Here is a 16312-nt window from a genome sequence, read left to right as displayed (position 1 = left end):
CATTGGAAGGAGCAGTGATTCAGAAGTACTAGAATAGCTAGCCATTGGCTCAGTGACAGTGCAAGATACTGAATGCAACGCAGTGCTGTTGAAGAGTGAAGAAACAAATAAGAACCAATTCTGAGAACCTTCAGAGAGAGTTTTAAGAGACACTTAATGCTGTCACAGCTCCTGGATGGAGGTGCAGACTGTACCTACTTACTGTAGCTGTTTCAAAAATGTCATAACCTAGTCCTTAGGGAAGTAATTTTGAAAAGATCAAAAGATCAAAGCTCCCATCTCACTAAAAGACTAAGGAAGTGGCAATTGGAGCAAGAAGTTTAAATAGATAAACCTGCAGTTCATAAAACCCCAGCATCTTCCATCCTTAAAACAGTGAACATCAGTCAAAAGAAATAGACATGCAACCTGAAATATCTTTGCCAGTTTTAAGGTTTGGCTGGATATATTGTGATAAACCAAGTTAATTAAAACATTTTCTTTGCTTCAGTCCATAAGGGTTCATTTTTCCCCAAGACGTAATTTTCCCTGATATTAATATTTATTTTCATTTTTAATTCCCCCAGTTTATTTTTTCTGCTATCAAAGCACCAACTTAAAAAATGCAATGACTAACCAAGGAGACCCTGTAGCTGCAATGCATCAAACCAGTTTTGTTGACCATTCACAGGTCACTGCAATATTAGCTTCACATGCCTGTTTTGGAGACAAATGACAAACACAGCCACTTCTTTTCCAAGCTGCACAGGTATATCACCTAGGCAATCAGGAAAATAATTCTGTCCTGCTGTCAAAAGTCTCAGTTCTCAAATTTGAAACTATATTTAAATAGTCTCTAATACTGCCAGCAATAAAATTTACTGGCCAAAGGATTAAGATGCCTAAGGTGTTTAAATCAATTTAACATAAAGTATTACCAGACAATGAAGAGATAATGAGTTACATAGCAAAGCTGATGTTCAATACCTACACTGAAATCCTACCCTGTTTGATATCTACCCTAAAAAACAATGTTGATGTCATTTATTATATGCCTTTTACTACATACACTTTTGTTTTTAAACCATGAAAACATGAAACACCGTCATTATTAAATAAAAGGACTTAATTTTCCATTGTAAGGGAAAGAAGGTTGGAAAACCAGAACTTACTTCTTTAGAATAGGATAGATTCCTTCAGTTGGAAGGGACCTGCAGCAACCATCTAGTCCAACTGTTTGACCATTTCACAGCTGAATCAACAGTTAAAGCATGGTTTTAAGGGCATTGCCCAAATTCTTCTTAAACTTTGACAGACTTGGGACATTGACCACTTCTCTAAGAAGGCTGTTTCAGTGTGTGACCACCCTCTCAGTAAATACATGGTTCCTAGTGTCCAGCCTAAACTTTTGAGGCAGCTTTGAATCATTCTCACACATCCTGTTGCTGGATATCAGGAAATCAGCACCTCAGTCTCCACTTCCCTTCTCAGGAAGCTGTAGAAAAACAAAACTCCATCCCCACTGAGTTATTTATAATTTTTTTAAATAATTTTGCAGACCAAGGGAAGAATGTTCAAGGTGAAACTCAGATATGCTTGTGCATCAATTACATCCTAAAATTCAAATGAAAATCTGATGGTAGGTATCAGATCTAGAACTCCAAATGCAAGAAAATTTATTTCCCAAATGAGATCAGAAACCAGGAAGACAACTAAGGTTCTTCTCCAAACCATATCTGGATTCAATTTAGAATATTGAAACATTTCTGTCATAAAAAAGACCTGTGTAACACTTTCAATGATATTAATAAAAAAATATCAAAGTTAACCCTTTCAGCTTTATACAATTATCCAGTGAAAATGAAGATACTCCTGAAACCAATTATTTAACATAATTGCCATTCATATTAGTAGGATTACCAACTGCCAATAAAGAATATTGCTCACTTTAAAAGTTCAGAGAATTTTCAAATACCCATGTAAAAATAAGGACTATTGAGGACATTTCCTTTGATATTGTCTAAGAACTAAAGAAAATTTATACCCAGACATTTGTATACTTCAAAAACATATTTACATTTTCCTGTAATAATTTTTATATCTACATTTTAAAAAATTAAAGTTCTGTTATTGTACAGGCTTTATATCAAATATTAATTACTACTTATTTGATTATCCTCAATCTTACAGTACACAGCATATAAAAGCCTAGTATATCTTGTGAAAGTTCACAATCTGAGAAATTACCTAGGCCAACAGAAATGTGACTAGAAGACATTATTCCTCCCCTCCTTAAGAGTGCCCACCAGCAGGGTGCTGTTGGGCATGGCTAAACTCTCGCTCAGTGCTGCAGCAGGCACCAACACAGTCCCCTGGCAAAATTGCTGGGAACTCAGCCTGTGCTCTGCATTATGGAAACAACATGTACCCAGCACTTCACAGCACTTTTCTGCAGCCCTTTCTGTCACTCTACTAAATTTCATCTCCTCCAATGCAATTTTCTCTGCCATTAACTGAGTTTCAGCATTTGATTTCTGTTGCTCTAAAATCCCAGGTACTATCAGATTCCTAATACTGGAATAGCCTTGTGCTTTTATCAAAGCAAGCATTTTAGTGTGGTGGAAGTCATTGCCAAAGAAGAATTATTTCTCTTAGGGTAAGGATTAAACAGTTAAAAAGAAGTTTACTGCTATATATCTATTATATCTTTAGTACTCTAAAAATTATCCAAGCCAAATGCACAACCTTCAAGGGATACTTAATCTTTATAAAGATGAGACAAAGTGGAAAAATGTAATTCTGCATGCTATACACTAATGGAAATGTAAACACTTTAAACCATACTTATTTAAAACTATACTTATTTCAGAACCAAGCCTAGATCATATTGTGTGTCATATTTCATGCATATTAATGAACTTTACCACATTATTCTGCATTGGGCTAAGAGACTGTTCTCTGTTTACAGCATTTTGCTGGAATATATCAAAGACCCAATATCTGAGGTTCACCAAGAAAGACTAAGAAACTACAAAAGGCTGTATGTAAGAAGAAAGAACTGAATTATCACACTCCTGTAATAATTAACCTACTGGTAGAAAGACCAAAACCACAGCAACATCTCAGAATTTTCAACTTAGAAGCAGCAGGGGGAATAACAACACATTGCCATAATACATAATTGGATAATTTCATTTTTAAGCTTCAAGCCACCACTTCAGCCAAGAAATCTGTAAAGCAAATCACAAACCACAAGAAATTGTGTTTCATGTGATTAGATGGCATTCTATTTTTAACACTTCTGATTAACAGATGGAAGTGGAGTTTTTCCTTCGAAACTCCTTTAGTCATCATAAAACACCAACAAAGATGTTAATTAAACAAATTAGTAGAACAAAACAAAAACAAAAAAAAATCCAAAAATGTGTGATTTCATATTCATTCTCCACAGCTATTTCTATAGCACTCTGACAAAATTACCATTTAGTTATATCAACACATACGTGTATATCACTGTAAGGAAAAAAATGTACCAGGTCATCACTACAACTTGAATCCCTATGACCACACTGATAAATATTGCCAAGCTAAATTTGTATTACTATGTCCTTGCACATTACCCCAACTGAATATTTTGTTCACCAGTATAAATTATTTCTGATGTGTGAAATATTCTCATGTTTCAGCCGTTGCATGAGGGAAAAGCCTCTTTGGAAGTAAGAGAACACATAGGACTGGACGTAGTTCCCCTATTTCCTCTGCATATAAAATTATTGAATAGCTTTGCTTAGCATTTCTTTAGAATAAAATTTGAATTCCTATGCAATTACTGATTTTACTGGAAAAGTGTGTGCTTGTGAAAGAACTAGAGTGTGTAAACGAACTGTATAAGAAATATACTAAGTAGAATGACAGCTGATATCTTGATATTCTGACTATTACTATACCTGTATTTTATTTGCCTAACTAATTTACTCACAATAAAAAAATAAAAACCAACCAAAACCCTGCAGAAATCCCCACAAGTTTTTACACTGAATCAGTAAGTTTATGTAAACTATGCTAACAGAAGTGAGGTCTAAAGAAAAGTTTAGTAAAGAGAATTAAAAGGGAAAATACTACCCCCATTGGGTGCTAAATATAGAGAGCATAAACCCTCTCTTTCCAGTTATGGCTGAAGGAAACTGTCTTTCCCTAAGACAAGCCATGAATCTGAAGCACAGGACAAGTAGGAACTCTCTCTTGAGGAATGAACAATGCTGAAAAAGCACTTGATAATGAGAAGAACTTGTTTCTTCCATCTTAAAACTACTGGACAACCCTTTTCGAAGAGATTATTAAAATATTAAAAATTTATAGAGGGAGCCTTTCCTCTTCTCATTCTTCTACCCCAATTGCATGGCAACTTCTTAGGAAGAGAACAATCGTGTTCTGCCAATGATCACTGAGGGAGAAAAGGACAGGCAAATTTTACACAAACTTCTCTTATAGTATATTAAAGTCTCTACAGTGAAGGATATTAATCAAGGATATGGAATTTGTCTGACTTCTGAACTTTTTTGATTATGACTTAACACAAATTCACCAAATCAAGCAAAAATGCTGATTTCTTCACAGGGTATTGATTGATATATTTACTTTGGACTAGGTACCAAACACCTGAAGAATAAAAGGACCTTGATGATACCAGTTTTCTTGCATTGCTTAGTTCACCTTCTGACTGCATCACATGATGTGCATGATAACGTGATTCCTCACCTGACAGTAGCACTGAAACCTATACAATATTCATCCCAAGTTGTGAGCTATTCCTCCCACCACCATCTTAATCAGTTTGAGGATATATTCTCATCCTCAAAGTAAACCATTTAAGAATTTTACCACTGTAAACAAACATGACAAATACTACATTCTATATTAACTACATAAAAGAAGATAACATGGTCTGCCAGATTTCTCAATCAAAAGTACTTCTCACACCGTTACTATATTGGGCTGTGTCTAATTAGCTGATTTCCACTTCCAGTTACACCAAAGCAAATTCAACCTAAATCCATTAACCAAATTATTTTAGAGTCACTGAAAGACAAATCTGGCTGTATGCACATGCACATACCTAATAGCATCTATTTCTGAAATGACAGGACAGATCATCTCTGTGTCATTTATGTCAGAGCCATGACAAAATCCTGTTCCCAGATGAATAAGTGACAGTGAGAAGGCTGTTTTCAATGGGAAGAGGAAGCCAAGAGCTGGCTTGTTTCCATGGAAACACTAGCAGCATCAGGCAGAACAGCTGTAGAGGAAGAGGCAGAAGTTAGGAAGGCAGAAATCTTGCTGATTTTACCTCACTGATATGTCAGTACCATCAGAGATCATCTACCCTTAAGTTATATCAAGCTAATTTATGTTGTATACATCATGTATTAAGCCAGAATTTCCAATTAAGACTTTTAAAAGCCAGCATGCCAGAAGTAAATTAATAAAAATTACTTACAATGTGATTTAGTTACATGTATACATGAAGCTACAGAGTGTATGAATATCTGTAACAGTAATGCATTATGACTTTTGTCATTAGAAACACATCTTTTAAAAAAGACAGCTCCCATAGTACAAATGCTTCAAGCAGAGTGATCGTTTTTCACCAATTGAACGTAATTGACTATTTTCCCACTTACAAATATATTCAGTGCTTTGATTACCAACAAAAGGAATACCCTCTTTAAAGCATCAACCTTGTCTGCCTAACCAATAACTGAATGGTAAAATCTAATCTAATCTATACCTGCTTTCCTCGGTTAATAAAGGACAGAATAAAGACTTTCATTTATGTATTAAAGGGCTTCCTATCAGTTAAGAAAGCAAACCTTTGCTCTTCACTATTAATCTACAAACATATATTCTAAGATTAATGTACCTTCACCACTCCATTCACAATATTTCAGACTACTGCAGCAGTGTTGTTTCCACCAAAAATAAAACCTGTCTTGCATCAGAACAGGCAAAGCTCTAAAAATATAACTCACTTCAGTCATTCACCATAGTACATGACAGGCTTCCTAAATCAAGACTTTCTTGACAGGTATCAAAACAGGTATCTAGGTACCTGGAGAAAACATAAACAAGCCACCAAATAAAGACGTAAGTTATCTTTGATAAGAATGTTCTCCAACATAATTTCTGTATCTTTAGCTTCTCGAGGGAATCTATAAAATCGCATTTTTCCTCTCTCCCATCTTACTCATTTCAGCTGATTCTTCACATCACCACATGTTCAAAGCTGGTGTAGACGCAATGGGATGCTGAAAGGAATCTCTTGACAATTTAACATCATGTAAAGCAGTAGATGGAAACTTTGTATTTCCCTCCAAAAATACTACCCATTGCTCAAATACAGCTCCCCATGTTGCTATGAAGCAGCATTAGTATTTTTAAGAACACTTGCAAGATGTAAGTATCTTGATGCCTAGACTGCAAGGCTTTTGTGGGTTTATTTGCATTGCAGTGAATATTTACTTACAGCAAACTTCACAAATACTTGCTAATTAGGATTTATATTTCCTTGTAAACCAAGTAATTATGATCTTTCTTAGAGATAAAAACCATAGCAAAGGGGCTGTAAGTTGCCTTCAGCTGCTGCAAACAGCAGTGCCAGCTCGAGTGCCCTGGGCCACGCTGACTCCCGCACTGCTTAACTACCCAACTTGGCAGGTGCTGTCCCCTTATCCATGAACAGATTTACAGTCTTCTCAAAACATTAAGGATATATAGCTATGGACTTGGTGAATCCCAGGGCCATTTTTGCATTCCTGCACTCAGTACAGGAGTAATCAATAATCCTTAGGAGAAATCAATGACAAATACTAATTACTTCTTTAAACAGCATCATTTTTCACCTATTTTTCAAAAGTTAAAAGGCTTTAAAGGTAATTACTTTGAAATATGATATCTGAGACGAGCACTAGCATTCCAGTTCCTGCTGGACATCTGCAGACCCTTTCTGAACTCAGCACCTAATATTGCCTCTTGTACTTTCTTACAAACTACTTAGATGTATCTTTGTGCTTTACTAAAGCAAGCAAGTACCTGGCACTTAGAAGCCCCTGACACCAAAATCACTGACAGATATTAACTAGCAAAACGGTGCATGTTTTAGTCAGATAAGAATTAGGTGTCTGTTTCAGAGATGTTTAAACTAATGCAGAAAGATTCAGTTGCCCAGCACTCCTCCTCCTCCTATGACAGTACCTTATGCCAGTAGCTTTCCATATCTATGTAACAGCATTGTGCTACACAGCCTTTTGTGAATGATTGTTCTATTAAGCGTGGAGTGAAAGGAGTATGGCTGTACTCTTTAATTTCATTTCACGGTCTATGAAACCCAAAATGATAATATGAAAACAGAAATAACATTCCAACCTAACTCCTGAACTTGGGAAACAAAGAAAAGTGTTGCAGGCTTCAAAGCAATCATATATACATGGATTACATTTTATATTTACAAGCCCCATGTTTAGTAGATGTCACTATCTCACTACCAAATTGCATGCACTAAAAGTTGAGTTTTTTTAGAATCTCAAATAAAGTAAACCTTCTTGTCAACAAACTAGTTCCACTATTTATATAACATCACTGGATGGTCTTGCTAGAATAATCTTGTGCATGCACTATCCCCAAAGAGGTTACCATGGCAACTTATATTTGAATTTCTATAAATTTCTATTTTTAGAGATCACAGTTTAGAATAAAGAAAATCACAAATATTAAGTACCATTTCATTAACAGAAAATAGCCCATTTTTATCAGTATCATAATTCCCAAAAAAGACACTGGTGAACCTAAATCAGTAATGCTAAAAGAAAATAATTATCACAGTTCTGAGGAAAGTTTACCACTAAGCAGCCCCACCATAATCTTAGTTGTGTATGAGTCAGTAACTAACACTGTGAGGCAAAGATTGAAGTTCACAGAGTTTTGTCTTGATTTCAGTAAGCCCAAGATTTCACTCAAATGTTTTTAGAGTTAGTCATCATCTCAGCTGACATAAAACAAGAGTGTATTTGCCAGAATACTCAGAAAATAATGGCTCTTGTTTCAAGAAAAATGTAAGTGTCTCAGTTCCAAACTAAGGTTACCATCACCTTAAATTACTATGTTCAAGACTGCTTACTAAGTGCATGTGAGTCCTTAACTACAAATTCACTTTAATGCTTTAAAACTCACCAGAAATTCTTGAAATTGTCTCCCTACCTGAAAGATCAAGTACAGATCTTGAGAAAATGAAAATAGAGATTTAGACGCTGTTGTTATGGTTCTGACACTGCCTTATACTGGCTGCCTGGGTTTGAAATCAGAATAAAATGTTTAAAACCAGTTTTTGAGTTATAAAAAGTAAATACTCTTATCTTCTAAGAGATTGATAGTGCCATGTTGTGATTTCCAACTGTAGTGTTAATTACCGTATTCATTTTGCAAACTTGGAATATCTTCACCCGAATCACTAACGGTTCTATTACAGATAGAAGAATTGGAAAGCAAGTGCCTACAGGTTCTGTCAAACTGGGCTGAAAACCCCATGGCAATGCCAGGACACAAGAGCATGTCTACCTTCCTATTTCTCCTGGCATCTTCCACTTAACATTAACTCCATACTTCTCAGTTCTCCAGCAAAGTTGAGCAGGAAGATTCTCTGTCGTAAAAGCTGCAGTTTTGACACTGTCAGCAACTTTCCACAAGACAGCAAGTGAAAGAAAACCTGCAGGGCAATCACCACATACACTACAGTTTGTCAGGTAACTGACAGCCAGATTTTCTTTAGGATTCAGACAGCTGAGATGCAAGATGTGGGTATGTCACTGATGAGCAAAGATAGACACTTCTGGTAGCTTTTCTTCAGAACCCATTCTTTATTAAAAACATATTTTAAGAATCAACTGGAGCCAGCTGTCGAAGGAAAACATACTGGTAGGCAACCTTCAAAAACATAAACAACATTGGCACTCAGCAAATGACAGCAATAACTGTGAGGACTTTAACTTACCTCACTAAGCTCATAGGGTGAGCGGGCAGAAACTGCATCGTGCCATGGGGCACAATTCCAGACGTCACTTAACCACACATTTATGGGCACATCTATGAGACTGCCAGCGGAATAAGTGGAACTGACTAGGAGATTACACCCACCATAACTGCACTTTCTGCAGAATGAGGTTTAGCTCTGAATACTTTGAGGAAATCCTGATAAATATGCTACAAAATACTTAATTGCCATTTTATAACCAGGCATTTCCTATTACAAGTCCTTTGTCTTGTATTGCAGGGAGGATTTGATGGAGGTTGCTTTTCTGGTTAAATTAGAGACACCACTGCATATTTCTCTTAAAGGAATTACAATCATTTGTTTGCTCCAAAGCCCTGGGTTAGAAAGCAAACCCACATCACCACTGATGACTGCAACAAAAAGACAGAACTAAAATCCAAGTCATCAAAGTATGAAGTAGTGAGCACCAAAATCTAAAACCCCTATCTAAATAAGAGGAAGTCAGTTCGATCATTTACTGTCTTATCCCCAGATCCTCAGTCACTGAGCCAGTCAGGGTCACCCTGAGAAATCAATGGAGGAAGAGCCAGGGTGACCCCCTGTCGCATTTACTTTGTTGAACCAGGATCACCTACCAGTGCAGACAGAGCAAAGCTCAGAAAGGACTGAGGTCGCTCTCCCGTGTCGCTGTCACCACCTGACCCCAAACACGAGACCTCAGGCCAGCTGCCCCAGCCCCAAACGCACCTTCATGCAGGTGCTCCGGGCAGATGAGGGTGCCTTGGGGCTGTTCCTGCTCACACCTACACACAAACAGGTCCATCAGTGAGTCACCCCCTCCACACCCCCACACAGGCTAGGGGGGTGACCGTGGCTCCCTTGCAGGCTTCTGGGAGCACAGCTCCCACCTCACCCCACGTACACTCCCATGGGGAGGATGCTGGCACAGCGGGACCCCCGTGGTGCCTGACATTGCCTGCAGATGTGGAGGGGACACGCATCACCACCCCACGCGGACCGATGCCCCCCCTTGCAGTGGCCCACCAAAGCATCACTTCTGCACGCACACCCCAAGCGGGGCGAGCTTCCCGGTGATGCCGACTCCCGATCAGGGGACCCCGGCAGCCCCTCGGCCTCCCCAGCCGCCGGTGGGAGCGCCGGCCGGCGGCGCTTACCCTGGCGGCGCGGGAGGAGTAAGGGTCCTCGAAGAGCGCCCAGACACGGGGCTGCAGCCGCCGCCAGCGCCCGCCCTTGCCCTCGGCGGCCGCCCCCACGTCCTCGATGCCCAGTCTCTTGGCGGCCAGGTCGTCGTCGTCGCCGTCGGGGGGCGGCTCGCCCGTCAGCAGGTCGGGTGCCTCGAAGATGTCGAGGGCCTCCTCGGCGTCGCGGTGCTGGCGGTAGGTCATCCAGCAGCAGGGCTCCACGTCGGTCTCGTCGATGCCCCAGAAGGCCAGCTCCTCCTCGAAGAGCGGCCCGCAGACGTCGGCGGGGCAGTGCAGCTTGCCGGTGCGGTAGTAGTTGAGTACATAGGCGAAGACCCCTGGGTGCCGGTCGAAGAAAAACTCGCTGGCGCCGCCGCTGCCCCGGGGGCTGCAGCCGCTGCCGGGCTCGGGGCAGCCGCCCGCCGGAGGCGGCGGCGGGTTGGGGGGCGGCGGCGGCTCCTCGCCGCCCGGGGACTCGCTCTGGGACTCGCAGGCGAGCAGAGCCAGGCGGGTCCCCGGCAGGGTCTTCAGGGTGCTGCGGTAGGTCTCGTGCCGCGTGCCCCCCACGTTGAGGATCACCCTCTCGTTGTCCTCGAGCTTCCCCATCGCTCCGGGTGGGACATGACTGGGGAGAGCGCGGGAGGCGGCGGCGGGGATTGGGAGGGGGGCGCGCCGGTCGCTGGGCGGGGGGCAGCCGGTCGCCGGCAGGTCCGCGGGGAACGAGCTTCTGCCTTAAACGCAAACAGAAGAAATCGAGGAGAAGCCCTCCAGGCACCACCGTAGGAGGGCTATTCCCCGCGGTCACGGCCTGTCCCAGACCCCTCCCAAGATCTCCCGCGAACCTGCACTCCGGGGAGAGCCCTCCCGGCCCGCCCCGCCCCGCCACCCACCGCCGGCCAGCTCCGCACGCTCCTCCGCGGAGGGCTGTGCCGCCTGCCCGCTCCGGAGACAGCTCCGGGCTATCTCCCGCTTCCCCTGGAAGCAGGCTACCGAAATGGCACTGCTGCTGCTTCCACCGCGTACGGATCCACCACCGTCCCCACCCCCTTCTCCCTCAGGGGGCTGTGTGAACAGAGCTGATGAAACAGAAAGTGTACGGTTAATTATTTAAGGGGCATCTATCTTTTATTATCCTAACAGCTTAACGAGGGGGAAAAAAGAAGGCTTAAATATTTTTCTGTGCTCCCCCCCAACCCCACTGTAGGAGGGAGGAAAAGGTTGCTTTTTGGGAAGAAATACCAAGCCCCCCATAAACGCAGGCAGCAGGCACACTCCGGGAAAAGCTGTATTCGTGGAGCTCGGCTCGCTACTTTCTCAGACAAATCACGAAGGCGAGCGCGCATCTCGGGGAAGGGCAGGTGGGATCAGCGCCGCCGCGGGTCCCTCCCGCTCCCCCGCCAGCCCCGCGGGTCTCTCTCGCCGGTACCTTTGCCGGAGGAGCGACGGCGGCTTCTCTTCCCGGGCGGACTCCGGCCCCTGCCGCTCTCCGTGCCGCCCTGCCAGGCGAGACTACTTGTTGTCGGTTCGGGTGTTTCTCCGCGTTCAGGTGGCTGTTTCGCCTCCCTCCATGCTCAACTCCGACAGGCGTAACAGCGGCTCCCACCGCCCGCGCGGAGATCCCGCTCCCCTCATTTTACAAGGGGGGATGCGGCCGTTCCGCGTCGGGGCTGGGAGCGGGGACCACCGGCGAACCGCAGAGCCACGAGCGGGGGGCCGGGGCGCACAGGGAACCGGGACGGCCGCAATTCCAGTGGTGCTCCGGGAAGACGAATCCAAAGGTGAAATCGTACCTCATTTGGGGCCGGAGCTCCTCCCCGGGGCGGGGGCAGGGGCAGCCGAGCCGGCCCTCCGCACCCCTCCGGTCCCGCGCTACCAGCCTGGGGGACGCAGGGAGGCGACAGCGAAAACAAACACCGCATCTTTCCGAAAAAGGCAACACCGCCTCCGCTCCTGATACACGGACATTTGGTTCACTCAAGTAAAACACGCGGGAAGGGATCGGGGCTGAGAATAGATATTTTTTGGAGGAATGCAGAAAAATCAGCGCTAGCTACAGGTGACTGCGGAGAGGAGCTGCTCAGCCCCCAGGAGAGGGGTCACAGAGCGCCCGCACAGCCCCGGCGGGCGGGGCAGGGAATGCGCAGGGTGCCGGGGGAGCCCCCAGAGCCAGCTCCTGCGCGGGCCGGCAGCGGGGGTTGGGGAGCCGGCTCAACGAGAGGGATCCGATTTCCATGTCAGCTAGGAAAAATAAAGAGCAGTAGGTGCACTTCAGACTTCGTGCACTGCATAGATTTGAGGTTGGGTGTGGCAGAGGGGATGGAACTTGAGAGTCCCCAATAATATATGAGGAAAACCAATGCCTGTGCACTATAGTATGTGAGAGAGTCCAATATCTCTGCCTCCAAGCCAGCTGAGTTATTTTCGACAACCTACAGTGATGCTTGGTTTCAGCTGGGTTGGTCAAAGGGAAAGAAGCTTCCAGCCCCAAAGAGAAGATATACAACATGAGGGGTGATCCCTCTTGCTGCTTCCTCAAAAGAAAAAAAAGTCTTCCTCCGCGCAAAGGGTATTCCCTGGCCTGAAGGAGGGCAATGAGTGGAATAATGGTATCTGAAACGTCCTCTTTCCGCATCAGAGCCTTCGGCTGGGCACTTGCTGGCGTCTGGAGGGCAAAGCTCTGCTGGAAGCAATGCTCAGAGGACACTCTGCTTAGACCAGATTGCTTTAACCCAGATCTGTCTATATGTGGCATCCATGATGTAAACACAGGCTCCCAAAGCAGCAGCAACTTTAAGAAATGGGTTTTGCAAGCTTTCTCCAGATGTACATTTTGAAGTTCCTAAAAAAAAAAAAGAGCAAAATCTATCCTGCCAAAGCGGATATAATCAGTTAGTGAGAACCCTTGGAACCAAAATTAATATTCAATGACATAGTTGTAAAAAGAGTGGAAAAGATTCTGCCATCCTAATGCCACCTATGGCCTCTCATGCCATATTTGATTTTCTTTGCAGATGGGATTTTTCTGAAAAGGGGACATAGAGAAGGAGGGAGTAAGACAAAAGGAATATTCATTGTCTTCTCTCTGACCTAAAACAGGTTTCTGGAGAAATGCAACACATTAAAGCTCTGCAGCATTCATCCATTATGGAAAACCATAGGGTGGCAGTAGCTGCCAAAACACTACACAAACTGTGTCATCAGAGTACTAGGACTTCCTTCTGAACTGCCACTGTGCTCAAATTACAAGACAAGCCGACCCCTCCAGAACAAAAACAAAACACACAAACTACTACAAAAACCCCAACAATAACAAAATCAACAACCCCCCCCTAAACCCAGCCCTGCTACCCACCCCCCAAAAAACCCCTCACAACCCACCCAACATCCTAAGAAACCTAAGACTAACAAGGATGGCATCTCATAAACAAAATCCTTACAGTCATATCTGGAATGCCATTGCCATGAAACAGGCAGGTATTATGAGCAACCTCTTGACACTTCAGACTTGTGAAGCACGCAGGGGGTTTTATTGCATGGAAAGAATACGCAACAGAAAGAATTTTTTTGAGAGGCAAGAAAAGGAATGGTCTCTTCCAGAATATAACAGTCCTTCAGTCATATAAAAATTTTCACTTTCAATAACACTAAATATAATGCTGTTAATTTCTCCGTGTGTCATTCTTCCTTGTAGTTTCATCATGTGGCAGACTTCTCAATGAAGGATGAAATTATGTTAGATGTTGACTTTCCAGAGCTGAAATTTTCTTGAATCACAATATTCTACATAGACATAGTGACATTTATTAATTCATTTCCTCCCTACAAGAGTTTGACCTGAATTTTTGCACTCCTCAGTGCTTCCAGTAAGAGTGAAAGCATGAAACATATGTAAGGGAGAGAAATGTGTCTGCTAAGTGAATCTTACCATGAAATATGTCTGCAAAGGGGGAAAAAAACCCCAACAAACTCTAAAACTATTTACACACATGCTCAAACATATTCATTTAGAAGATAAGTGGAAACATTTCTGTAGCTCAGAATTTGGGACTTTATTTGAGGAACTGAGTGATACTGAGCAATGCATAACCGATTTTCCCTGCTGGCTAATAATTCCTTTACAAAGGGAAAGGTCCTATGTTATGGTTTTAACCAGCAAAGCAATAAAATTAGATATAAGGATCACTATGAGAAACCCAAGGCAAATGAGCATTTTACTTAGTAGGAGCAATCATCCTTTGTGCAACCTTGAGTACTGTAATGCAAAGTCATTGGATTACCAGCTGTCTAACAACAAGAGTAAATGGAAGAAAGGACTGGTGCTAAAGGAAAGCAAGTTTGAGGACAAACACAGTGTGCCTCAGCTAAAGGCATGCTCTGAATCACCTTCTGGAGGAGGTCTGTCCCTGTTAACTAGTGGGTCCCTGGGAAGGTTAACCTGGCAAGATAACATCTGCCATCCTAGGGAGGACATAAGATGTTGAAGCCACCAGTTTTTCTACTACAGATCACTATTTCATATTATTCATACGATGTTGTAATTGGGAAAAAAAATCAATTTTATAATCAAAAACTATGACTGAAGACAGTGCAAAAGATAAAATATGATCTACTTATATCAATTTAGCTGATTATTCACTAAATTAACTAATTATATTAAAAATCCACTGTCATTAACATTTTATTAAGCTTCTATTTGTTTCTTTCATGTATTTTTCTATTTTCCCTTATTATTTATAATCCTCTCTAGTATTTACAATTACATGTACTAATTCATTATGCATCTTGCAGAACATGGCAGCCACATTATACTGCAGTACACTGGTGATCAGTCTGATGATCTGTCAGAGTCCTACTCTGAAACTGCAAAAAATGCTGAATTAATAACTTGAGTAAACATCTCTGAACTAGAAGTGTAAGGAGACATGGTGTAGTTAAATTGGATGAATCTCAAGACAAAGTTAGCAGAAAGTTGTCATTATTTTTAAATTCCAGTGCAGGATTGCATTTTTAGTTAATGGAGTTGAGATATAAGCTTGGTTGGATCAATAACAGAATTATTGAAAAAAAAGTCTTATTGTAGAGAAATATAAATAAAAATAAGATTGGACAAGACAGAGGTACAAAATTTGAAAGCTATGATGAAGTCAGCCTATTCTTAGTCCCACACTAGCACACAGGACTTCTCTGTATGAGAGGCTTTATACAGACAGGTGTGCTTCATATGCCTTTCTCCAAATTTCAGCTCCTTGTGAAATTCTGAGGAATGTGGTGTCTCTCATTAAAAAATGAAAAACTGGAAAAGGTCCTTGTATATTACATTTATCAAGGAAATTAAAAATAGTGAACCCAAGATTGGGGTCTCCTGAGAAGGGACAAGACACAGTAGAAAAACACCCAGGTGAGCACTAATTGCACTGCCTAATTAGGAATCCCCAGTATGAACCAGGCTACATGGTTAAATCTTTGCCTTCCCTAGTGGTGGGGATGGAATTCTCAAGTGCATGTACATTGAAACAGGCTTTGGGTTTCTCTCTTCAAAAGAAAGGGAGAGGTTGGTGCGTTCAAGGTGAAAATCCCCCACCTCAGGATTGTTTTGCCTGTGATGCTGCAAGAACACTCATACAATGCAGGTGCAGCCTTTCCAATAGATCACATCCTCCAGGCTCATAAACTTCCAGATCCAAAGTACCTGTTCTCACAGGTGGGTACCTGCTCTCACCTGCTTCTCCCTTAGAAACTGTCACCATCCACTTTTTATTCCACAGTTCCTTTAGATCAGGGGTAGATCACACATGGCCTTTGCCCAAATGTCGACCTCACCAGAATCTTCTAGTCACTGCCTTTTTTCCTCATGACCCTGGGGTGCCCTTTGTTCCCCCCATTACTAATGCCAGAGGTATTAGCAATGCAAGATGGTGGAAGGCAGGATTACTCACCTGTTTCTGCTGTGATTCAAGGAGCTTCGTCAGCGCTGATTCACATTTGTGGGATGCAGATTTCTCAACAGCTTTAGGATATTGCATTCTGCTTATAAAAGGAGGTATTGCCTCAGGCTCTGTCCACACTTACATTTTTTAGTGCCCAGTGC

The 16312-nt window shown here is 42.4% G+C and overlaps 1 protein-coding gene across 12 annotated transcripts in view; it reads right to left on the bottom strand.

Moving 5' to 3' along the window:
* Positions 1–10946, bottom strand: part of KCNC2 (potassium voltage-gated channel subfamily C member 2) — a 100325-nt gene extending 89379 nt beyond the window's left edge. For 6 of the 12 annotated variants that reach the window (XM_042017741.1, XM_042017742.1, XM_042017745.1 and 3 more), the window contains exon 1: positions 10198–10946. In XM_042017741.1, coding sequence (XP_041873675.1) covers positions 10198–10830 — 633 coding nt within the window. In that variant the 5' untranslated portion in view covers positions 10831–10946. The remainder of the gene's footprint in view (positions 1–10197) is intronic. The other 6 variants (XM_042017734.1, XM_042017735.1, XM_042017738.1 and 3 more) reach the window with 2 other exon arrangements.
* Between the last annotated feature and the right edge of the window lie 5366 nt (positions 10947–16312).

Source organism: Corvus kubaryi, unplaced genomic scaffold (genome assembly GCF_017639235.1).
Source record: "Corvus kubaryi isolate FWS band 111438036 unplaced genomic scaffold, C.kubaryi_AGA036_p1.0 137, whole genome shotgun sequence".
Taxonomy (NCBI): domain Eukaryota; kingdom Metazoa; phylum Chordata; class Aves; order Passeriformes; family Corvidae; genus Corvus; species Corvus kubaryi.
The sequence above is the reverse complement of the archived record's forward strand: the minus strand, read 5'-3'. Positions and strand labels throughout refer to the sequence as shown.